This window comes from Peromyscus californicus, unplaced genomic scaffold (assembly GCF_007827085.1).
Source record: "Peromyscus californicus insignis strain IS unplaced genomic scaffold, ASM782708v3 Scaffold_11__1_contigs__length_118956290, whole genome shotgun sequence".
NCBI classification, from domain to species: Eukaryota; Metazoa; Chordata; class Mammalia; order Rodentia; family Cricetidae; genus Peromyscus; species Peromyscus californicus.
The window spans coordinates 57,903,064-57,929,531 of NW_026294402.1; the positions used below are offsets into that span (position 1 = coordinate 57,903,064).

General features: G+C 44.8%; 1 protein-coding gene across 3 annotated transcripts in view; it reads right to left on the reverse strand.

The window, feature by feature from the left end:
- Positions 1–26,468, reverse strand: part of Map2k5 (mitogen-activated protein kinase kinase 5) — a 256,460-nt gene that overhangs the window by 75,678 nt on the left and 154,314 nt on the right. For all 3 annotated transcript variants that reach the window (XM_052763441.1, XM_052763433.1, XM_052763451.1), the window contains 2 exons: positions 25,084–25,155; positions 4,462–4,491 (listed from right to left, as the gene is read on the reverse strand). In XM_052763441.1, coding sequence (XP_052619401.1) covers positions 4,462–4,491; positions 25,084–25,155 — 102 coding nt within the window. The remainder of the gene's footprint in view (positions 1–4,461; positions 4,492–25,083; positions 25,156–26,468) is intronic.

A 26,468-nucleotide genomic window follows, 5' to 3' on the forward strand; every position in this document is an offset into this window, starting at 1 on the left:
CTGGCTCCTGAGAGGTCTCCCTAATGGATTTACCATTGTCCAAATGCAGGGCCTCACCGTAGAGTTTGAATGAAGGATGACAATGTTTAGTGGGCAATCATTTTCATTTCTCCCAAATTATGGTGTCATTAAACAAACCATTGCCTATTGCCATGTTTTTTTAAGTCAACTGACTTTGGATCTACATGACCAACTATATATGCTCCAGTCCTTGTTGTCTAGACCTACAGATCTTTCCAGATCACCATCAAAGCTGAATTCTTCAATGGAATTAGCTTTGTAAGATGTTGCAAAAAGCAAATACTCGCTATCTCATTATGGAATACACTCTACAGGCACCTAGAATTTCAGGGCACTGGGTTTGGTGAGGGCTCCAAGGCCATCTGCATCCTCCTGTCACTCTACTAAACACATAACAAGAAAAGCAAAAGGGCTCTAGAGAATAGCCTTGTCATCTACATCAGCACAGCCCATGCTGCTCATTCTCCCTGTACCCTCTGGCAGGGAAGCTGAATGAGAGGAGGGCTTGGTGAACTGTCTGGGACGGGGAGGAGGCGGGGAAGAGCTATGAACAGCCACCAAGCCGAGGTGACATGAAACAGCTAGTCACTGAGTTTAAATGCCTCCAAGTCCTAGACTTACTACCCCTAGTCCTTTTTAAGATGAGGTGTGTGGCCTGTTCACTGGGAGGCTAGAAATAATAGTTCCCTGGGGTGGGATGTAGGACCTGGGACCAGTCATAAAAAGTGCTCAGGAGATCTGGGTAGGGAAGGTGCTGGGTGACTTCAAGACCTCATTCCATTGTTTTTTTTTTTTTTTTTTGTAAGAGACAGTTTCATGTATCCCAGGCTGGCCTCAAACTGGCTGCATGGCCAATGACGTTCTGGAATCTCAGCCTCCTGTCTCCACCTCCCAGATGCTGGGGCAAGTTAGGCCAGCACTCCACCAACTGGATCACATCTCCAACCCACCACTGTCTTCCTAACAGCGGCAATGATGAAAACTGCTGTACTGGAGGGCCCAAACCCTTCTTCTTAGAAGCCAGACTGTATCCCCAGGACCCTGTGGCTGCTCCAAGGCTTAAAGGAAACCCTGCAAGTGTTTCCAAACAGCAAACACCCGACTACACAAAACAATGACATTCACACAGAAGGAGGATCTCTAAGAAATCCAGCCTTTTCACTGACACTGTCCCTGGCCACTGACTCTATCATGTCCAAGCCCTCCTCCCTCATCTGCACCCCCACCCGATACACCCTGTCACCAACTGGAAGAGGGACTGCTAAAGATGTTGTCAGCAGCACTGGGGCTGGGCTGGAAGTCTGGAAGCTTGCTGCCCCTTCCAGCTTTGCCCTGGGCTCCAGTGGGGTTAAAGGTGCTTAAGAGGCAAACGCTGTTTCAAGCTACAGCCTGCACTGTGGGCCACAGTGGCACTGGGGCCTCTTTGTACTTTCCTAAGTGGCTTTTATCCATCATTTCATCTGAGCAGCACACCCTCTTACATCAGAAAGAGAAGGCAGATACCAGGATTGTTCTCTCAGGGATGAGGAAGACAAGGGCTCAGGAAACTTACAAAGCAAGAGTGAAGGACTGGAGACTTTGTGGTCGAGCTGATTCTTTTGATGCAACTTCTGACTCACCTCTGTGTTCTCAACTGACCTCTAAGGAAGAGAGCACCAGTGTGGGGCCTTGATTTGACTTTGGGTTCAGAACAGCAATTCTCTGGTACTAACCCCAGGCAAGGGATGGAGGGATTCAAAAGGACACAACTTGAGTGTTCCAGGACCATACTCAGGATGCCAGAGTCTTCAGTGTGGTGGACAAAGGACTGCTGGGTAATGTTTGAGCTTTCAGTCACTCAAGACGGTCAAAGGCAGGGCCATCTGCTTTGTAGATACCATGGTATGGTTTGACTAAATGATGCTCACAATGCTTTTCAACTCCAGAGTCTATGACTCACTCCTACCCACTCCACTTGAGAGTTAATGTTAGCAAATCAGTCACAGTTCAGCAGTCAGCAATGGTGACTGTTTATGTGACACAGGAAGGCTGTCTCACAGCACACAGGAGTTCAAGTGTGGCAGCATGGGACAAGGTGAAGGTGTGCTCTCATGATTCAGTCTCTGCAACACCTCAGGAACATACATTTGCCTTTACCTGTCCCATATGAGGGAAGGAGAAAGGAGCAGGGGAGACACTGATTGATTGATTTTTCTATGCATGTGTGTATCTGTGTGAGTTTATATGCACCACATGCAAGCAGGCGCCTGCAGAGGCCAGGAGACGGCACTGGATCCCCGGGAGCTGGAGTTACAGGCAGTTCTGAGCTGCCCAACATGGGTGCTGGGAACCAAACCCTGCTCTTCTAGAAGAGTAGCAAGTGCTCCTGGAAGGCATTTACAAAGGATCTTTCCCCAACCTTTCATCGAGAACACAAAGCCTGTACAGTAAATGTGAATCACACTGAAAGTCATTACTGATTGTCAGTAGTGAATCACTCCAACTTCTGATGAAAGACCTGGGAAGGACCTGATGGCATCAAGGCTGCTTTTATCTGAAGTAAAAGCATCATTTTGGTGACAGCATTCTACGATGTTTCAAGGAATAACCCCTTGCTATACAGACCTTTGGCTAGTTAGGGAGTTCAGCCTGTTAGAATTTTCCACCATCTACTCAACTCAAGTACAGGGGTGCTTGGTCATTCAGTGAAGCAACACCTGCCTGTTCCAAATCTGACTGTGGCTTTCAAGGGCTCAAGGTCACACAATGACAACCACACAGCAGACTTCTCACTCAGCCAATGTCACTGCTTACTTACTCTGAATATTATTAGGGACCTTAAGGATCTGGCTACAACTTCAATTTTCGAAATTAAAAAAAATATTTTATCTATTATGGGGGAGGCACATGTGTGGAGGTCAGAGGTCACTTGTGGGAGTCAGTTTTCTCCACCACCCACTTTGGGTCCCAGGGATTATACTCAGGGCATCAGGTTTGCATGGCAAGCCATCTTGCTGGCCCTCAATCTTTATCAGATGGCTTATAAGTGTTATCAGGACTATTTTAAGAGTTAGGTCATGAAGGGCCTCATGTTCATTTTCACAGTTTTACAGGATTACATGAATTAGTCAAACATTGAACTGTTTACAAATTACCAACAGACTTAAGAGGCTTAACAAGATAAATATTCAAATGACTATAAATCTTGACAATGTGACTTTAATCTGATGGGCTACCTATAGAGCTGAGTGGCGTGACTGTATACGTCAAAATCTCACTACGTGCTAGTGTGTGCCAAGTAGCTGCATTCTAGGTTTTCTCTTTAAAGGAAAAAGATGATGCTTAAGCAAAGAGACTTTCCCATTGGAAAGCGAGACTAACACCTCAAATCTAACAGCTCAGGTCATTTCTACTTATCTGATAACTTTTAACTGTGAAGGAAGAAGGCTTCAAAAGAGACATTTCAGTGAGTAAAGGCTCTTTAAGTCCACTTGGGTACTGGGAGAATATGAGAACCGCTTCTAAAGATGGTTAGGGAGAAGGCGCCCCCTCCTATTATTCAATAACCATGTTTGTGATGCATCTGCATAATCTAACCATGCATAAATTAGTATGTGTAATACAACACTTATTTGCATAATAATAGCAAGTTAATAGATGCTTAAAGAGCAGAGACCAACACCACCTTTAAATCAGACATGCCTCCAGGCACTTTGGCCTGTTCAGACCAAGATGCCAGAAAAACAGCACACATCAACCAGAAGAGACCCGTCAGCCGCTCATTTTTCATCCCTCTGGACATTGCGCTTACTGCCCCCCAACAGCAGGGAATCATTTTCAAGTCACAAAATAGCTTTATATCTTAACTGCTAGCATCCTTCTCTAGTGAAAATTGTGAAGAAATTATAAAATTTTAGGATTTTCAATACTTGGTAACAAACTATTTGTGAATAGGAAGGAAGAAAATCGAAAAGGTGTAATATGTTCAAAATCATACACACATGAAACTGGGGGCCTGTGCACCTGGTAAAGACAATGACCCACATCAGATATTTTCACCCTTTGTTTTCATCTTTTGACTCAAATAATTTTAACTGAATCCAAAATGCTCATAAAAAGTATGAAGAAAAGGGTGCGCCCCTCCTCCAACCTTTACATGAGCACATGGAGCTGGGCAGAAGGGACACCTCGAATGTCATACAAAGAGGAACATGAGGGTCTCAGTCAATCTCTAACAAGGGAAAAAAGTCTAGAGTTTTTTGTTTGTTTGTTTGTTTTTAAATAAAATGCCAATAGAGACTTCTAATGATTGCTTTAAGATACTGCTTTTCATTTTAACAGGACAGATTTATTTGTATGTGGCTCAAATGTTCACAATCGCTTCCTGCACCTTCATACATAGGAATGAATGTCACAGTGGCAAATGTCACAGTGGCAAATGGTAGTAATGAACAATCTTACCTGAGGATATGGAAACCTCCCAAGAGCAAGCTGGGAAAGGAAATAATATTTGTCTAGTTATAGATTTGCATGCAGGGCAGATCTCCTTAAGACAGACAAGAACTACATTTCAGAATTGCATCTAGCAAATAAAAAAACATCCACAATGCTAATGCACGAACTAAATTATTGCTGTAATTACATTATAAACTGTATTTAGAATGGACCTCTTTAATAGACAATATTTTATCTCTGATAAAAATAACCTAATTTCAAGAATTGAACATTATCCCACATACTTTCTCTTGGGTGAATTCTCAATGCTGGGAGCACTATTCACATGCATGTGTGTGTGACAGTTTCTTTGAGACAGAGATGTACACATGTAAGTTGGTTCTAGAGCACAGCTCTGTGGGTTTCGGCTACAGGTCTGAAGGAGAGGTTGGAGGAAGTGGGAGGGGCTAGATTATGACGTCGGAACCTGCGCTATCATTCTCATCTACTTCCTGCTTCACGCTTCCCTGTCAGTTCCAGGTCCTACTGGCATGGAACTGGCCATGCAAGGCTGTGAGGGTGGTCCTAGAGGCCTCCATCTGAACCTGGGAGAGTTAGTCCCCCCATCCCCCGTGCCTAGTTTGATTGTATACTGCTCTTTGTCTCTGGGCTAGCCACTTTTGTTAACTCACATGTAAAAACTAAGTGACTTGGACAAGTATAGGCTTGATATAACGTAATAAGATCAGACTGAACAAATAAACCACAACTTATTTACATTTATCTGTTTATTGAGACAGGGTCTTTGTACACAGTCCTGTCCTAGAACTCACTCTGTAGAGCAGGGTGGCCTCAAATCACAGATCCCCCTGCCTCTACCTCCCAAGTGCTAGGATTAAAGGCGTGCACCACCACACCCGGCTGACTATTACCTATTTAAAGGAAACAATGATGAAATTGTGCAGCTTCCCAGGGTGGCCCGCTCTCGGTTCTGAACCTTCCATATACACCTGGAACTGCCTACAAAGTACAAGTGTAACCTCCAGGAAGCAAAAATGCCTCTGAGCACATGGACCTAGAGAGAAGATACAAATCCTAGAGTCCCTCAAGGGGTTCTCACATGGTTAGTCAAGAGAAATCTAGGGGCTGTCCCCCAAACCTGCTTTTCATCCAGTGTTCTTCCCAGCACACTGCACAACCTTCTGACAGCTTGATAGTTGCATACTGGTTTCAGAGACACTGACGTTGCTCAAACACTTCCAAAACTCTTCTTTTAAAATGGTGTTTAGAATCATTTCATGAAACAAAAGAATACCTTTCTCACTTTATGAGAACTAATCAACACTTGGATTTTAAAAGATACCCCTTAGCTTGGTGATCATGTGACTTCTGTGTAGCATGATGCCCGAATGGCCCATGTATATTCAAACCCCAAATACCTACAAAGATCACTCACTAAAGACAGACTGGGCTGTTGAGGTTTTTAAAATTCTAAAGGCAGTTTGAACAGTAATGTAATAGGGATGAGCCATATGACTTTGGATGGCAGACTCCTTTGAAAAGGTCAACACTCATTTGGATATTTGTGTGTGCACATGTGTGTACTGTGTGTGTTGAAGTATCTAATTAAGTGCCACTTTGTACTCATAGCTTATATACATTAGTAAGTACATAGTTTTTAAGATATAAATTTAAGGTATCATTATTCCATTTGGTGGATTTCTATAATCTTTTCACATACAAATGAGAAAATATATAAATGAGGCACAGAAAAGAGGATGGATGCTCACCTAAATCAGTCCAGGGATTTGTGTGATTCTGGCTGCTGTCTAAATGCTGTTATACTGCCCCACTCAGCTCTTGCCCAACACAAGCTGGAGGTTCATATTAGAGTTGAAAAATACAGTGATTGCCAATGAGAATGTGCACACTGACTCAGGAGTCACTGTGATCTGTTGTGGTGGGTGTACCCTTCTGTAATGACCTGACAGGCAGTGAGGAGTAACCAAAAGTTGTCACCTATTATCACAATGATCTGTGGAGTATGAATTTCATCTGGGGTAAAGAGACAACAAAAGAAGGATCTCTCATTTAAAATGGCTAAGAGCCTGATATCTGTTATAACACACCTATAACATTCTGGCTTAATTCCTTACATGTGAGTATGGATTGAACACATCATTGGGGACCATGGAAGATTTCTGCCCACATGACTGACTGGCAGAAGCAATGTGCCTACCACACATACTATCAAGAGCTAAGAGACCCACAGTGCCAACACTCTTGGTTCTTGCACTTTAAAGAATCAAGAAACGAGACAGGTGTGGTAGTGTTTGTAATCTCAGCACTCTGGAAAACTATGGTGGTAGGATCCTGACTTCAACATCAGCCTGGGCCACATAATGAGGTCCTCCCCCAAAACAAACACAGACGAATAAAATAAGAAAAAGGCTTAAGTAGCAAGAGCAGGATAATGTGAGAATTGAATTTCTCTCATCTTAACACAGGCCTCTGACTTGCCAGTCATCATCGGCCTACAGCTGGTGTCCAGCAGACAGGAGTGTGTGCATGCATGCACCTGCCCCTCTGGCATAACTGGGACAGGGAAGCAAGGATGGCTGGTCTCATTCATCTGATTTAGGTGAGCATCCATCCTCTTTCTTGTGCCTCATTTATATGTTTTCTCATTGTATGTGAAAAGATTAAGGAAATCCACCAAATGAAATAATGATACCTTAAATTTATATCTTAAAAATCTATATACTTACTAATGTATAAAAGCTATGCAGGAGACCAGAGAAGACTTGGTGTGGCAGGCTGGTGGTGGAACAAGCAGCAGTGGCTGACCTGGGGCGAGTGGCACTCTTGGGTTTAACTTTGTTTTATGTTTCCCTGACATCTATCCACTGGGACCTCAGTCCTACCTGGCATCTTGCAGATGTGAACTCTGGATTTACATGACACAGAAGGGTCCCTTGCCCTTGGTACAGGATGGTCACTTCTTCTTTTACGGAGTGTCATCACTGGGCTGCTATGGCAGGAGACTTAAGGGTCCCAGCTCTACACTATTGAGCTCAGGCAGAGTGTAACTGGGCTGCAGTGAAGGCAGTTGTTTGAAGGCCCCTTCAGAGGACTCTGCCTTCCATGTGTGTCCTTATCCTTCAGTCTAATGGGGCCCCAGAGCTGTGCACTCACCAACCCCTGTCTCATGACCAAGTGGAGAGGAACACAAAGTGAGGCCCAGAACCCCTTCATCAGGCTATCAGGTGGAAGGAGAAAGTGCACTCTGAGCAGACATGGCTGCACGAAGAACTTCTTCACAAAAGTCAAAACAAACACTGACTCCTTCCGGGGGAGGGAGCACGTATGCTGTGAGCAGTCGGATGGCTGGGTCTGGCCTGGTCCGTGTCTCTTAGCCTACTGGCCTATTAATCACCTTGCATTTCCCCAGTTTTGATTGTCAAGGTATTATAAATTAGGAAACTTACAAAAGAGAGTATGTAATCTTCTCTGAAATGGCCTGCAGATATGTCACTGTACTAAATGTGTTTCAGATTTAATGAAGCTTTAATGTCCTTTTTAATTTTGCCTGTTTCTGTATCACCAGGGGTCGGGCAAGGCAATCAGCACTCAAGAGGGTGGTTTGGTTTAAAACTAGGAAAAAACTCATTTGCTTATGAGTTGCACTGTATTTTCTTAATTAAATTTACTGAGTAAAATGGTTTAAGTTCAGCCAACCAGTGACCTCTGTGTGTAGATTTAGATTTATAAATAGGTTAACAGTTGAAGTGGGGGGGGGGAAGAAAGATTGCAACAAAGCAAACAGATTAGGGCTCAGCCAATAGGACTCTCCACCCGCTCTGTCATCTTTACAGGGAAGCATTTAAATATGGGCAGCTTACGTCCAGTGGTTTAAAAAAGTGCACTGAAAAATGAAGGCATGCCAGCAATCCACCCACACAGTCTCGCGTCCTTTCATTCCCAAGAGGAGAATGGCTGAGTCTACACAGGACCTGAAACAGGTTTACTGTTTGGTGGCTGGGGTGGAGGGGGCAGGAGGCGGGGAAGGATTCTTTTTAATGTTAAATAAACAAGTGCATTATAATTCCAAATACTTAAGAGTCCACAAACTGCTCAGCAGGGGTTATGGGACATTTCTTGTAAAGGGCAGGAAAAGGAGGCTGTGGACATGGTCACAAGTTGGGAACACACTGAAATAACAGGAATCACTAACATTTAACTGTGAAGCTACAAACGTTCCTCAGAGTCAGCTCGTGACCTTTGACTTGGCTAACCACAACCTAGGATTGTTCTGGAGGTAGCAGCACTGAAATAACTTGGGTTTTATAGTGTAAACAATAAATATATTTGGGCCTCTGTGTGGACACACACACACATATACACACAGATAGACAGACAGATAGACAGACAGATAGATAGATGATAGATAGATAGATAGATAGATAGATAGATAGATAGATAGATAGATAGATAGAGAACCCTTTTGTATTTTAACAGAAAGTCAGGGTAGAAAACACAGAGTAACAGCACGACATTGGAGTAGCTACCGCCGTGGAACTGTACAGGAAGGAAAGGCAATGCAGCCCGAAGCAGTGGAGGCAGACTCGGATCAGGTCACCAGCTCAGGCCATCAGTAATGCAATGGGACAGGTTCTACATTTACACTTGCACTAAAAAGCACTCGGTTAAAAAAAAAATTCTCAATTTAGACATATCCTATGTTTCTTGGCATAACTACAAATTGAAAATAAGCGTTTTCAATATAGCTGAAAGGAGACTTTATAGTCCGAAATGTTTTAAAATTTGTTCTTAATTACTTTGTGTGCATTTTACACAATTAAACTTCCATCTAAGGATTTTGCATTTAGAGTGTGTGCTGCAGTTAAGCCTCCATTTCATAGAAACTCAACAGCCACTTGGTGCATTCAGACACAGGGAAACTTAAAAAAAAAAAATAGACTTAACTACTGAATGACATAAAATTCCCCAGGTGAGGTTTCATCCCAATACCAATTTGCTCAAGCCTAGAGAAGGAGCTTAAATCACCTCAAACTATGCTGGAGAAGACCCACGATAAATATTAAACACCTCAAACTCTACCCTACGATTTGACTTTTCTTCCCACATATCAATTTCACTGTCCGCTTACGAAATGGTTTCAAGACAATCTGAAGGCTATAACAGCAATTTGCCAGTGTTAAAGAGCTTCCGGGGTTAAACTGACAACAAAGACGTGGCGGTGGCGGCGACGGCAACACAAAGCGTCTTGAAGTAGGGTTTCAATTAAATGTGGAGGATTTAGCAATGCAGGACCAAAAAAAAAAAAAAAGAGTTACAAATTAATTTAATCTTCTGCCTATAGTTTGCAGCTGCACTCCAAAGTGTCTAGGGCTTAAGAACAAAGCCTTGCAAGGCCTTGGAGTGAGGGAAGCTTCAATTTTTAATGTATAAGGCCATTAGCTGCTAACTTGTGGAATCTGCGACCCCTGTGGAGGGGCATAAGTGCGAGTAACAGAGACTGATGAAACGTTATCTGCTCGCGTCTAGGACCACGAGGAGGAGCGTTATTACCAACACCGTCAGGCCCCACAGAAACCTGCCCTAATAACCTCTGGGACCCTCTGCATCCTCACTTCTCACTACATCAAATATACTGAAATCAAAACCTAATTCACTTTAATTAAAGACAATTAGTTTGTTTTTACTATTACTGTTTAACTCATATGATGTGATAATGCATTGGAAATTAAATATGGGATAATAAATGTAATGAAGGTGTCACTCTACCCCTTCCCATCTATGCTTCCTGAGATTAGCTCCTCACTGGCATCCATCTCAGGAAAGCTCAAGAACAGATCATTAGAAGCCGTGTAGGGGATCTCATCTGCAGAGAATACAGCAGAGCTGAGGCTGTCTCTTTCCTTAGTCAATTTATACTTATCTTGACATAATGCTTTCCTACAAACTCCAAGGATTTCTTTAACACAAACAGAATTATGGCCCAATGGAGGCACCAGAAGCTTAATTAATTTGCCCAAGGTCATACTGTAAGTTGGTGGCAAAGCTTGTTAAATTATTAGAATGCTGGGCTCTACAGATGTTTTGGCGACGGCAGAGCACCCCGTCTGCGAAGGCCCCGGAGACTTCCGGTGCACTGGGTGAACCTCAGCAAATAACTCATTATGCCCTGCACGAAGAGTGCCAAGTGCCCCTGAGAGCCGGTAAATAACACTGTTTTCCTCTTTGTGTAGAAAGAGCCTAACTGGGAGGGTCCCACCAGGCTCGCTCCTTAACACGTGCCAACACTTCTAAAGGAAATCCTCATCTTCGCCAGACTCCACAGACCCTGAGTAGATTTATTGTAACTTAAGGAGCCCAAACACAGTAGCACAAAAGGATAAATCAAGCACTTCTCCATCACTCAGAAGGTCTTGCAGTCTACCCCAGATTACCAGTAATCATGGAGGAAAGACAGCATTACAAATAAATGATTCTAATACAGCGCTGCTGTTTTTCTAATTAGAAATGGGCTTATTACAGTGGATGTCTAAATGGGGACAGGGCAACAGTAATTCACAAACACAATATCCTAATGCCGGCCCTTTAATTGCTTTATTTGTTAGACTGTTAGAAATGATTGCTTGCTGTGGCCGACCGTGAACACTCAAAAGCATGATACATTGAGGTCTCAACCTGGGCAAACTGTACCTAAACTTACACTTTATTGCAGCTTAGTTCACAATCTTCACCTAATATAGGGTTAGATCCCAGTGCAGCAGGAGGATAAATCATCCTGGAATATTACTCCGGCAAAGTTTAGCTGTGACTGCAGCATATGTGCTTTCGAGCCACTGAAGCAAAGGCCCATAAAATACACTAATTACTGGAAGTTATGGTCACTGAGTGATTGATAGCGCTCTGCGAGGCAACTTCCTCATTTTCAACTCTTTTGACGGGCTCATCCGCCACATAGCAATTACTAATTCATGACCCACCCCTCAGGCGTCAGTACCTTTACTCCTAATTCTCCTGCTAGCAAACTACCGCCAGAACTGGACAGTGTCTTTTCTTCATCCTGAAGGGCCAGCAAGGATGATAAAAAGTAGATTCCATGCTGAATGCTATTGTTTTGAATCTTTAGAGGTTGCCTGGGCTCCTTAACCCTGCTGACCTGAAACACAGTCCCTCCCCTCCTATAATGCTATTTTACTTGCATCAGTTTTTGTATATGAATATATCTATGTGTGTGTGCATGTGCGCACGCAAGTGTATCTGTCCGTCTATCGGTCTTTCCATACTACATTAAACCAAGACCTAGCTGAACAACTTTTGGGCTTAATACTGTGTTTAAAGGTAATATATTAATTCCAACTAGGCTTCAGTAAATACAAGGGTGCTAATTGTTAAACTTAACAAACAAAGACGAGAAAAGAAGAGGCTCTCTATTTAAAGAGACCCACTTTTGTGGCCTTGTAGACATTCTAATTGTTCTATGCTGATTTTCATCAGTAGATCTGCTCACAGAAATGCTAATTAAAATATCTGGGCATATAACAAAATCTCTAAAAGTCACTTAGAAACAACTGCAAAAAAGGTCCTCTTTGATGGCAGTCCGTGCATTAGAGGAGATTTGGTGTGAGATTTTGAATTAGAAGGATGTAAAGTTGAGTTAGGATGGATGAAAGCAACCATTTACATTTCTAATAGAAAAATCATTATTCTTCAAATGCCTGCACAGCCCTAACTGAAGTAGAAAGGGTGCTCCCTAGCAGGCACCTCAGCCTGTGTGACAGATGACAAATGGAACCTGCCTGCTTTTCAGGACATGGCTCCCACACATCCTCTTGTTCTTCCTCCTCTGTGGGGCATCTGTTCCAGAAGACCCTGGCCACACCCGTGCAGATAAATCCATACTACTTCTTGCCCAAACATTTTCCTCAGGGAATTTTATCACAACCTACCTGGTCACGGCCAGTATCTAACATCTCCCCGTGTCTCTAATACCTGGTGGATTTTAGCCCTGTGTACAGGCGAACACTAAGCCAAGAGCTTTTTATGTTCTCCATGACACCAGAAATACTATTAGGCCCCCAACAGGCATCAAGTGTTTATGCTAAATCGGGATGGGGACACCTTCATTTATCTGGTCAGCCTAGAGAGGCATGGTTTGGTTGCTTCTAGCAACCAGGTCAAAATGAACACACTACATGCTCTTCAGCATCAGGATCTGATGTCTTACCAGACAGAGCCCTCTTATCTAACACATCACTACTTAAAATGATCAGCAACTACCACTTTCACATATTTAAGCATTATAATTAATTCAGATGGATTATTTCTTATTAAAGACTTAGAAATGGGAACCCATCCCGGGTTTTTAGTTCTAACCACCGGCAGCCTTATAAGGATTGAGAAATGACCTCCTTTAAGGTGACTATGTAATGCTGGCCTGTCCTCTGAGAGCAGCAGCTTCAACCATGCCACGTCTCTTAGAGGACAGCCTGGGTGGGCTCTCAACTCTAAACTGTTCCCTGAGGTCCTGCGGCTGAGGATATTAGAGAGGACAACAGGGCTGGGGTTTGGTCTATTGAGCTCATATGAATCTACCCTTCTATTTCCAGTTCAAGGTCAAGGGAGTCAAAACGGGACGATACCATGACACCCCTGCTTTTGGTATGTGCTGCTGCTCTGGCTGGCAGTCTACCACTACATCTATCTGCCCCAGTCACCAAAACCTTAGCTCGACACCATTTCTTCCAGAAAGTCATCTGCAGTGTCCTGTTTCCAGAGACAGACTTCACACAACCCACTAACCAGGATGCGTCTACAGCGTGACCTTGGTGCTTCCTTATCAGTAACCTGTGTTGTTTCAGCAACACATGGCAAATCCATTTTGTGTCATTCCTGAGGTCGGAGCTGAACAGGGCTGCAGGTTTTGGCAGCTGACAACATGAGGTACCAGGAAGTCTAAGCTAGCCATGAGGTGGCAAAGGAGAGAGTGCCCGTGTAAGCTACACCAGAATAGCCATGCCCCAGCCTTCCCTTCTCTCCACTGGGTGCCACACATGCTGGTGAAGCAGTGTGGATTCCCTACTCTTAAGCACTATCCGAATGCAAGCTCCCGAGGTCCTTCATGCCCAAAGGATGGCTGAACCCTGCTAGGACTCCGGACTCATGGGATCCTCAGTAAATAAATGTTTGTTATTTTAAGGAGTGGTTTATTAAGCAGCAATGGAGAAATGATAGGCTCTCCAGACTTGGATGACACCCTTCTCTCTCATCAGTGCGGCTGTCCAGCCAGGAGCTCCCAGGGGCAGAATCTGGACTCTTGGTGCCAACCCAGGACAGCACACTGAACTCTTACCCACACACTTCCTATTATCTAGGACATATTGGAGACCAGGTTAATCTGTGAATAAAATGAACTAGGCCTTGGTTTCTGGGAGAGAACAGGCACCTCGCAAAGTTCTGAGGCAGACCTGACATGAAGGCATTGTACAGTGATCCTGGAAAACAGTCTTGATGAGAAGCACAGCCAGCCTGCCCTGGTCTTTACATATGTTCTGCTCACTCATGTCCCCCTGTGACTGGACAAAAGCAGCATATCTCACCCGTGAGGCAAGAACTGGCTGCTCTGTGAAGCCAGATACAGTCATTTAACCTTCTGGAAAAGTCCTTACATTTCTCTGGATCTTAGCTTCCTCACTTGCAAAATGGGAGGTTTGACACTTAGAAAGTAGAACCACTTTTGGAAGCACAAATCACTAGTTTCTAGTCACTTTCCATTACTCCAGGCAGGAGCTTAAGTAGAGTGACAACTACCAAATGCTTAGTTACGTCATCTGTATAAGTGAGGAGCTTTGTTGTCACCCTTCCCATTAGGATGTCACTGAACAGAGGGATGTCAATAGGTCTGGAGAGGCAAGGGCACCCGTCTTCATACCTGAAAGCCTCCGTCCCACTGGGGTGCACAATATAAGCTGTGTGTGGTGCTGGTGGGCACATGCCACCTCTGGAGTGGCTTCCTCAGTGCTAAGCGGCACAAGCCATTGAGTTCTATAGTCTTTCCTTAGTTAAAAAGCAACAACACTCTAGTTTCTAAGTAAAAGATAAGGGGTATAAAAGAATTTCCTAAATAGATGTGGTAGACATGTCGAAGTCACTGTCAAGTTCAGAACTGAAGTCTGCAGGATGGAAAACAGGATTTTAAAGTTATCCCTAGATCACTGGCTTGAGGGAGAGGATTCTAGGAGCAGTGGGTCTTGGCACAGGGTATCTCCAAGTTGAGCTGCAGCAGTTTCCTGACTTGTCAGTTTCATGGGACACAAGCCTCAGGAGACTGGTTTCCTCTGATCCTTTCAGATCGTTACATAAGAAGGAATCTCATGCCACTAGCTCCTCATTTCACCCGAGGATGTATGTCTGAGAAATTACAATTGCCAGGCACCCTTCTTTAAACTGTGGGCTCCATGGAGGCAGGGATTTTGTAGTTTTGCTCACAGTAGGGACCAGTGATGGTCACTAGGCCACATGGAAGCTGTGCGATGAAATGCACAAAAACGACTGCGTTTGATCTACGCTCACACTGTTCTCTTCTATGAAGACTTTCTTCTGGGACAAGCGGCTACTTAAATGTCCCAAGGGGCAATTCCATCATTGAGTGGAAAGATTATTGGGATCCATCTATTAGAAAAGTATATTGAGCCAGGAATGGGTGACACATGCCTTTAATCCCAACACAAGGGAGGCAGAGGTAGGTGGATCTGAGTTTGAGGCCAACCTGTTTTCTAACTGAGTTCCAGGACAGCCAGGGACACACAGAAAAACATTTGTCTTGAAAACTCAAACCACAACAAACCAAAGTATATTGAAAAGACTACCGTGGAACTTCTTTGATTGTTTTGGTTTTGCTTTTAGCTTGGGAAGGTTTGCCTCAATGGACATGAATCACCACTTGCTTCTTCTCTACCAACAATCCTTTCAAAGAGCTGTCAGATGTCAGTACTATCTTATTTCTCTATTGTTTATATCAAGACTGTTGAGTCTGTGTTTTTTTAAACTTCAAGTTTGGTGTGTCTGTGTCTATACCTGAGGTGACATGGGTATGTACTGCTGGAAAAAAAAAATCTTTCCATCAGCCAGAAATACATCAAGATGATAAAATGTTTATCTGGGGTTGCATGTACCTGCCCTGTTTGTCAGCCTGTGGCTGCTGAATGCACGGAGCACAAAGCCAGCTCAATGGTGCTGCATCCAGGGGAGCCACTAGCTCTGGCTGCCAGTTCCATATTCATGCAGTCACTGATGACCTTGGAAAATGCACATTTAGGCACGGCAAGCTGAGACAGCTGGATCCCTTCACAAACCTTGCAAAGGACTGGACTAGCCGATCCATCATCTGCTAAAGTCACTTCAACAGCTTCCCCCCATCCCGTCCCCCACTCCCCCTCCAGCAAGTTACACAAAACATCGGATCAAAATCACAGAGTCTAAAAATATCAAGTTAAGACATAATTACAGAACGATGAGTAGGAGTGGGGGATGGGCACTTCCTGGAAATGTTCTGAGACGTGTGTACTCCGATAAACTGGATGCCACCTCACAGCTGCAGGGGCAAACAAAGGTCACTGCAGAAGGTTCAACTTCTGCTCACATTTTTTAAAAAGGAGAAAGCAAGCCAGGCACAGTAGCACAGGCCTGTTATCCCAGCACTGGTGTGTGAGTGGGAGTGGGTGAACGGTTGTCGGGAAACACAGAGGCAGGATTGGTGTAAGTTTGAGGTAAGCACGGCTTACGTAGCAAGTCCTAGGCTAGCCAAGGATATATAGTAAGACCCTGTCTCAAAAACCAAAACAATAGTGAATTTAAAAAGGAGAAACATCTGCAGCTGAGCAAATCATACAGAATGCCAAGTTCAGTGCCAGCCTGGTTGAAACAGCAAATAGCAGGTCAACTTGGGCTACAGTGAAAACTGCTCCCGGGTGGAGAATGTGGACTGATGAGAGCTTCCTGGGCACCTCATCTGGCTGGGTGGCTCTTGGGAAACACCTACTTCTGGACCCATTAGACTCCAGGCCAGTGTTCCCTGGAGAAAGTCCCCACCACCTCCTGCCGGTGGTCCTGGCCACTGGTGAACTAGGAAGAATGCAGGGCTATGCAGCATTCCAAATCTTTTTGGTTACAGGACCAGGTTTTATGGTCCCAGATGCCATCTATTTTCCTAGAGTCCCTACTTGGTCTCAGGTTGGGCCTGGGGGAGGGTCACTGGTTTGCCTCATATGCTGAGTTGGGGAGATGGTCTGTGGTTAACAGCTTTATGCCTCTCAAACAGACTCTGGGGCTGTGCATGTGCCTAATACACACAAGGCCTTGGTTTAACCCCACTAAACAGGGAAAAACAAACCTCTGAAACAACTCTCCAGGCCCCATCTTTACTCTCAGCTCCAGATATGGGGAACCAGCAGACGTGGAGCTTTGGGGTGCTCCACAGCAGAAGGCAGTTGCCCTTGTTTGCCCTGCTGCTGCTGGAGGCCTTCACGCTCCCAAACCACTGTTCCATCTCATCCAGAATCTGACGGTGGCTGTTGTGAATGATGCTGTGTCTACAGAGACTGACTGGAAACGCAGCACTGTGGAGGGACTGGAAGGTTGCAGGCCCAGAGGCTAACTACCTTATCTTGGGCTAGTTCTAGCCCTCTCACACACAGTCATGCTCTGCCCACCTCTGTGTCTGAACTAACATCTTGTGACTAATAGATAGGAAGATTTTAGAATCTATTAACTTAGCTGACCATTAGCTTCTACCAACCCAAAGCTAAGAATGTTGTATCAGATAGCATCTTGGGCTCTCTGATATAAGAAAGCTTCCCCCATCCCTCTGTAACTGCCTCTCTGATGTACCACTGATGCAAGTTAAACTCGCCTTGATTTATGACTTTGTTCTGTAAAAGTAGAAAACTTCGCAAAACTGCTTCCATACTGGAACATGGAATGTGGGATAACCACGATCTGTGTTCTCGGACCATGGTCACTCAAAATGGTCCAGAACCAACTATTGTCTATTCTGTTTAAGGTGAGAGCTGTGGTTTCTGTGTTGACACTGTCTTCCCTTCCGCTGTGTCTTCACGGCACCATCATTCACGGCTATTTTCAGCTGAGCTTGAGGCGAATGGAAACTAACACCTGCAATCTACTCATCTTTAGTTGAATTGGCTCACTTTTTGACCTAGAGGTGAACATTTTAGAAGCCGCTTCCTGTTAAGGAGAGGACAGACATGTCTCCATTTCCTCACTATGACCTGTTCCTATACTCTAAAGTAGAGCAGCCACATTAGATGAGGAAACAGATGTTGTAAAATATTATTTTAAGATGTGTTACATTTGTTTATGTGGTGGAACATTTGTTTAATGATGCAAAGATGTGTTGCATTCTTTTATGTTTCATTTGTTTAACTTTGTGAAGCTGTGTTACTTTGCCTGTCTAAAACAACTGATTGGTCTAATAGAGAGCTGAATGGCCAATAACAAGGCAGGAGAAAGAATAGGCAGGGCTGGCAGGCAGAGAGAAGAAATAGGAGAAATCTGGAAGGAGAAGATTGAGGAGCAAGAAAAGAAAGGACCATCCACCCATTCACCCAGCTACATGGCCAGACATGGAGTAAGAAGACAAGAAAAGGTATACAGAAAGAGAGAAAGGTAAAAGCCCAGAGGCAAAAGGTAGACGGGATAAGTTAAGAAAAGCTGGCTAGAAACAAGCCAAGCTAAGGTCGGGCATTTATAAGTAATAATAAGCCTCCGTGTGTGAGTTATTTGGGAACTGGGTGTGGGCCCCCAAAAGAGTAAAGAGTAAATAACCAAGAAAAAACATGCCTGAGAGTCTACTGCAGCCAAGGTTCTTTGCTTAGGCTGCTGTGGCTGAGGTAGAATTTGAATCTGGATTTGCTGCTTTGACAAAGAGAAATCACTTCTTCATGCATGGTGACAAATGATACTCCACAAACATGAATGGGCACTTATGTCAAAGGCTTCATCAAACTTAAACTCTGGTCTTTGTTTTCAGGAACTACTTTAAAACTATTATAAAAGTTGGAAATACTGAGCCAAAAAGACTCTTGAGTACCTACTAGGGCACTGGAATGGAGCTGGATAATGTAGGTCATAAGAGAATCAGATCTGGATTCTGTATAAATTACTCAGCTATGAAGTAGGAAGTGTTTATGTGACAAGCCAGATGTAGACAATGGTCAGAAGGGCAAGCGCTCCTCTCAGCTGCCGAGATCAGAGCCAGCATCACGAAGGATGCCTGTTCAAATTATATCTTGGGCAGATGAAGGAAAATAGCATTCATATGACAGGAGAGTGTCATAGTACATGGATTTATTTTGGGAAAGGTAATTATAAACTTTAAGAAAGGGCTAGGGATATAGCTCAGTGGTAGAACACGTACCCTATGGAATGCCATCCCTAGCACTACAAAAAAAAAAAAAAAAAAAAAAGAGCTTTAAGAAAAACTCTGTCAAAACAATAGAGCCCAAAGAAATCCTTAGAAAGTGGTGTTACTTTGATGACAGTGACCTTGTGTGGCTCTCTGAGTATGTTCTCCACCTATCTGGAGACATTTTTCTAAGCCATGGTCCTTGCTTTCATCATTTAACACATCATTCAAAGCACTTCAATAAAGCAGTGCTTGTGTTGAAGAGGGGCCTCGCAGGACTGGATGACACACCAATTAACCAAGCATGTCGAGCCAGCCTGCTCTGTGCCTCAGACTCAGGAGACTAGGAGGGAGCTGCGAACAAAGGCAGAAAGAGCAGGGACAGAGTGAAAAGAGCAAGCGTGTGCTGGAGACGGACCTGCGGTCTGACTCCTGCAGGGACATCTATCAGGACGCCCGCCACTTACCCCAATCTCAGCAAGGTTTGTGAGAACCCCCCAACCCCCACAGTCCCTCAGCAGAGCCCCGTGGGCCTGGTGCCTTTCCAAGGGAAGTTTTTGTTCATTTTGTTTACTTCATTTTAAATGGTTTATTTATTGAGACAGATTTATACTACGTGCCCTGGCTGGGCTGAAGCTCAAAATGTAGACTAGACCAGATCTGTCTGCCTCTGATTCCTCAGTGCTGGGATTAAAGGTATATTCTAGCAGGCTCAGCCTTTAACTCCTCCTCTCCGTGTGTGTGTGTGTGTGTGTGTGTGTGTGTGTGTGTGTGTGTGTGTGTGTGTGTGTGCTCGCGCGTGCGCATGCGCGCACGCTCGAGTGTGAGGGAGCACATGTGGGCCATACTGAGTGTATCAGAGGTCAAAGGACCACTTTGTGATCATTGCACCTTTAAGTAGGTTCCAAGCATCAATCTCAGGTCATCAGGCTTGCAGAGCAAGTGCCTTTTTCCACTGGGCCATCCCAGCAGTGCTTTGTTTGTTTGTTTTTTAAGGGATGAGGTCTTGCTATGGATCTCAGACTAGCCTCAAACTCAAGGTCCTCCTGCCTCCACCTCCGGAGAACTGCAGTTACAGATGGGCTCCACCATGCCAGGCCCCTGGTTCCTTTTTAAAATGCATGCTTTATGCTGTCAATGTTAGAGGAGGCAATGCATTGACTTTCCCCTCTAGAAAGGCCATCTTTTGAACATGTGGCTATTTACTTCCTCTTTACAGGTTTATGTTGTGACTCAATGGCATAATATGAACAATAATCAATTAGTGAAAAATCAAGAGAGTAGACTCTCCTCAGCCACTCTCTGTGAGACTAGGTAAGTACTGCATTGCTTGTGAAATTATGAAGCTGCCTAGTGTGTTTTTGGAATCCCCTTCCTAAAGATTAGGCAAACCCCTTCAGACTAGGTGAAAACAAAGCCCTTGTTGGCATGCCACCATTCCCATCCTCAAGTTTAGCCTGAAGTACTGAGAGCAGCACCGGGTGAGCATGTCTAAAATCCCCCAGTCGTGGAGCTGGTAGGAGCGTTCTAAAAGTGCAAACATGTCTTCCGGGGCGGGAGGAACTTTCCAGCTCTTCACAGCTTGGTCCTTCAGTCATGCAGGTCTCACATCTCTGTCCACTCCTTTCTCTCTGCATTTCCACACCGACTCTTGGTGTGTTCTAACGGAAGAACTCAAGTCCACATGGGTTTTCTTCCCCTACAAAGTGAGCCCTCACAAACCCACACACTGAGACCTCCTTTATTTGGCTTCATAACCAATCCACAGGAGGGGAGCCACAAACACTTGAAAGATTTGTGCACATAGCAGAGAAGGGCCAAACCCCACTCCCACCCAAGAAGCCACTGTCCTCAGCCCAGGTTGAAAGTCTTATCTCAATCTTTGTGCTACTTTGCCAACTCCAAACACTTCATACAGATGACAACATCTGGAGGAGACCCACTTTATCCCAGCAGCAGAGGGCTGCTGCCCTGAGAAAAGAGGGGGACAGATGAAAGATAGTCTGATATTAGAGGGTCTTTGCTTAAGGTACAAATGGAGCTGTCCGTGATTCTTTTTATCTGCACACTTTAGTGGCACGTAGCATTATCTTTTATGAAAGAGTGTGGCGAGAGGTCTTGTTACGACTCCCTATGGGGACCATGGCAGCACATTATCAGGGAAGGGGCAGCAGGAAGGAGCTGCCAAGGATGAACCTTGGAGAAGAAGGCTTACAGAACAGGAGGGGGGGCCCTGGGGACTTCGGCAGACACAGGAAACTTTCCATTTTCTATTTGATTCCCAGGTGATTCTGGGAAATGCCCTTGCCTGGTTTCCCATTCTGCTGCCCATCTTTTATTCTTCACCACAGATCCTCTATGGATCCTCAACAAACCTTGAGAAAGGTGTGCCCACATGCCAGGAGACTGCTGGGAGACAGTCTTACATTCCTACACTGCCAGATGGTTTACAGTAGTCCACTGCAGAGTGGGCTGCATGGGTGGGGAAGGGATCACCATTTAGTGCCTCCTTCTCCTGGTGGCAGGCTCCCCTCAAGCCTAATTCTACTCAGATGTCAACCCTTTGTCAACCCCCTGCTCCCACGAGGCCTTCGTCCACACCTTTGCTGAGGCCCGTCACTCGGAGGCTCTAGCATCTTTCTTCTCTATCGAGGCAGAGTCTTCCTAGTCACCTGGCCAGTGCTCCGCAGAACCTGCCCATGGCATTTATACAGCTGAAAACTGATGAATGAACGAAGGCTTCTATTCTTGGGAGGATACGCTGAGAGTTGTTTTAAAAGTGAGACCAGAGGCAGAGCTCTTTGAAAGTGCTGACTGTGCTTCTTCATACAATTTGTTCCTCAGATTTCCAAATGCCATTTCAACACACACTTCTGTCTAGTGTGTGTGTGTGTGTGTGTGTGTGTGTGTGTGTGTGTGTGTGTGTGTATGTGAAGCTGTATGTGTGCATGCGCATGTGTGTGTGAAGGAAGAAGTCAATCTCAGGTAACATCCTTAGAGTCTTAAAGTTTAAAGGGTTTTGAATACGGGATTTTCCATTCGGAGCTTGAGCCCCATGATTAGGCGAGGCTGGCTGGCCGGCCAGTAACTCTGGGTTACTTGTTTCTGCCTCCTCAGTACTGGGATTACCAGCATGCTCCACCAGCCTGCATTTCTGTGTGGCTGTTGGGGACTGAACGCAGGTCCTTGTGCCTGTGTGGAAAGTGCTTTACTGACTGAGCCATCTCCCCTGCCCTGCTATTTTTTTTAATGTAGCTCAGGCTAGCCTTGAACTCATGATCCTCCTGCCTCAGTTTTGAACATTGGGATTACAGGTATTTGTCTGTAGTGGTTTTGAATAGTATTTATCACATTTAGACCAACTATATTCTGGTAAAAAGAAAGAGAAGCCTCGGCCTTCGAGTTTTTATTTTGACCTAAGGTCTCAGGCCCTTTGGATGGCGTTTTCCTCACATTGACCCTAAGAACAAAGGAGTCCTGAAACACCACAACATTTCAGCTATAGTCAAAATCTTCTCCTTTTATTATGTACTTCTTTACCTTGGACCCAAGATACATTGGTATAAAACATGTGCCAGAGGTCATACTCTATTCTCTAGTGACTTTGCTCCACTACGTTAAGTTGGTCACATGTCTCTTGCTTGCCTAGTGGGCCAGAAGCTCTAAGGGCACAGGGACAGGCACCCCATATTCCTTTGGGTGGCCCTTAGTTAAGTACCCTGTCCCTGGCCCCGCTTTCCCTGGCTCTCATCCACTATGGGGCTCTCCTGCTCTGTATTTCGTATTCCTGGCACCCACTCACCCCACACTCAAGGTGACTCTTCTCACACAGTTCCCTATGTCCAGTTCTCCTCAATTTTGCAAATGCAAAGAGTCTGTTTTCTTCAGTGTTCCAGAGACTATTGAGCAGTTTGCCTCCAGGACAAATGAACACACTGGAATCTCCCTCCCTACAATGCAGGCCCTCTTTCTATTAGACTTCACATTCCCAGTGCCTAGGAAGATACCGAGGATGCATATTTCAATAGTTACATTTATCGGCCATATTCCAACCTTTCTACCTAGTCTTTCTGATCCCCTTGTTTCCACGCCTGTCCTTCTACGGTTATGCTCCATAGAGTGCTCTGTGACCCGCTAAAAACTGAAGTCAGATCACTCACTCAGGGCAACAGCTGCAGCCCTGAGCCTGGTGGTATGTGATCCAGTCCCCGGCTACCTCTCTGATTTATTTTTTCCAGCCTTTACCTCAATAACTCCACTCTAGTCAGGTGGGGGCTCTCTTTCTCTTTATGAGACTAGTCAAGTAGAGTATCAAGAAGAAGTACCAATTGATATAATTCACTACCTCCTTCAGACTAGCTTGGATATGCTTCTTTTCCTTTTTTTTTGTTTTTGTTTTTGTTTTTTTGTTTTTCAAGACAGGGTTTCTCTACGTAGTCTGGCTTTCCTAGAACTCATAGAGACCTGCCTGCCTCTGTCTCCCGAGTGCTGCGATCAAAGGTGTACACTATCCGGCTTCGATACACTTTTTTAACAGTACTTTTTTTTTTTTTTGCCCCTGAATACTGGAATCACATCCTGGTCATATGCCACGCTGGCAAGTAAACCAGGGCTTCGTGCATGCTATGCAGCTATCTCTCAGCTGAGCTGTATTCCCAGCCCTCTTACCAGTGTTTCTACACCCCCAACAGGTGAGGGTGCACCTCTGTCCCAGGCACACGGCCCTCCTCCTGCTGCTGCTGCTGCTGCTGGAACTACAGGGAAGAGAAGAGCCGCAGAGCTGTAGAATGTCAGTTTGCACTGGGGTCACACCTCACTATCGCACAGAGAAGAAACAGCCTGGTGGGCGCTGCAGGCTGGCCCAGGACCACCTAGGAAACTAGTACCAAAGCTAGTACTACAATCTGGGTCTTCTGTTTCCAACATTGGGTTCTGAAGCGTGTGACCTCTCAATTATTCTGCCCTGTATCTGACCATTTATAAAACACAACCAACGAGAATGTTTAAACCACCAAAGGGATATTCCATCCTAGCAAAGCCTGAGTCCCCCATGTCAGAGGTAGTTTCCCCTGAAACAAGCTAATACTAGAACGAGCCCTTGGGATCCTGCTGAGGGCTGGGTCCTGAGATCTACCCGCTAACTTCAGCCTCTAAGGCTGCTGTGCACACGTTACAGTTCCTCTTAGATTACCTTTCGGGAAAAGGCAGAAGAATATGGTTTAATAAACATTGAGCATTTGATTTTGGCATTCTTCCTGCTGTGCAGGTGAGCTGGGTCTGAAGATATTTCCTTCCAAATACAATGGTATTCATGCATTACAAAGATCATAGAAAATGTATTTGACCAAACAAAAGCGATAGGATTGTGATGGAAACTCGATCTGTGGTATTATTTAAACATGTTTCTGTTTTTTAAAAAAGGCTTCCTTGATGGGAACAGACGGAATTGAGAACTGTTCTGAGAGCCCCAGTGAGTGCCCGGGGTGTCTAGGAGTGCAATTCCAGCAAGCCAGGTGTCTTTCTAATACGAGTTGTAAGACTATTTCTTAGCATGGAGTTCTAATGGGGCTGCACCTGGCTCACTGAGGGAAAAAAATCCATTCTAAATACAGCAATAAATAAAGACATTAAATTATACTACATACACATCCCCCACCACACCACCTCTACCCCACATGCACATGTTGTTTATTAGAAGGAGATAGTTTTTTTTTAAGAAAATGACATATAACATATATACAACATATATATCCATATGACCATAGCTGATTTTTTAAAACCATCCCCTTTGGATGTCACACATGCACACTGAAGGCTGTCATCATCCTGTGCTGTTACGGAATCCCCTTTCCGAGAACAGGGCTCCAGACTAAGCAGGGCTCCCACCCAGGGAACAGTTCCCACGTGCACATTATCAGAGACTTGGATTGAACTGGTCTTGGGTGGGGCTGGCAAACCTGTGTTTTTAACAAGCACTTCAGGTATGTCTTACACAGGTGATGTGTGAGGAGCAGCACTCTAGAATAGCGCAGACTCGGTTAAAAAGTCACACGGAATATATGAATGTAAGGACTTCGGAGTCAGACAGTGCACACAACATCATGGGTGGGAGTTTGTTATTCCTTCAAAGCCTCTGTTCTTCCCAATGGGATGTACCAGTACAGGCAGGTCAATAACAGCAAACAGCAACATACCTCCATGAAAGAGATCCCTAAGCTCCACACGTCAGAGTGGATTCCATACTGCTCTCCTGAGATTCTTTCTGGCTGTGAGAAAACAGGAGGAAGCTTGTGAGCTACGGAAAGTTACCCCTGGCAGCACACACTGAATGTAAGCTCAACATAGGGAACCACCCACATTTGCATGGCATTTACACACAGCAAAACAATTTCACATGTATGCATATATGCATTCTAGAAGTGAGAGAATCCTGCACACAGTCCCTATGAGGACTATTATTGTCACTGTTTCACAGATCAAGAAAGTGAAGGCCCCAGGGAGCTAGTTAATGTGGCAGAAACCAAGGTAGCCAACGAGCTAGCACTCGACCCTAGGTCCACCTCCCTATGATCCAATGATCTTAACTGGGGATGGATGGACAAACTGTGCAAAGTTGTAGATGACTTACTTGAATTTGGGGAGAAGGGTCTTGAAGACCATGACTTAAGTTTTATTTTTAGCTTTTTACCTGGAAATAGTTTCAACTGTACAGGAGGGTGGAGAGCCTGAGGCTGGTGCAAGCAGCAGCCAGAGCTTGTCTCCCTAGATACACCGCCTGTCACTGTTTTATTCCATGCAGTGGAGTTTCTTCTGACAGGAATCAAGGTGCCACACGGGACTCCTGGCCCTCCCCTTGGGTTGTGTAGCAGGGGCTGGTCCAGAATGTTCTGGCACACACACTCTGTTCACCAGGAATCCTTGTGTACTGAGTGCCTCCTGGTCTGTCCTTCCAGGATTTGGCCTCCCATACATTACTTACAGAATTGTTTGCAAGGATTAGATGAACAACTGAATTCAAAAACTGAGGTCCCACAAAAGTGCAATATTCGCTCAAGTCTGCAGCTAATCATGGCAGGGCTGAGACCCTAACCCACACCCCACTATCCAGCCCTAGTCAGTGTGACAGGTACTAGCAGGTATTCGTGTGGAACTGACTACCCAGTTGTGGGAATAAAAGCATGACTGCCATTGTTGTCATCAACAATGCCAGCTAGTCTAGCCAAATTGGTGAGCTCCAAGTTCAGTGAGACCCTATTTTAACAAAAAGCAGGTGGAGACAACCAAGGTTGATCTCTGGCCTACACACACACACACACACACACACACACACACACACACACACACACAACTGTGCATTACTTTCACTTTTAATTGTCACGCTGCACTGCCATTCTGTCTCCCTGTCTACTTCCCCGACAGGGAGCCTTTCATACCCTGTGCCACTCCTGGCACATGACAGTATGAAGCCAAGGGTACTGTTAAGGGATGTTCATCACACATGTGGTTCTAAGCATGAGCTTACCCTTCTCATATATTATAACTATTATATTATGTCCATCAAAAACTTAGAACGAGGGCC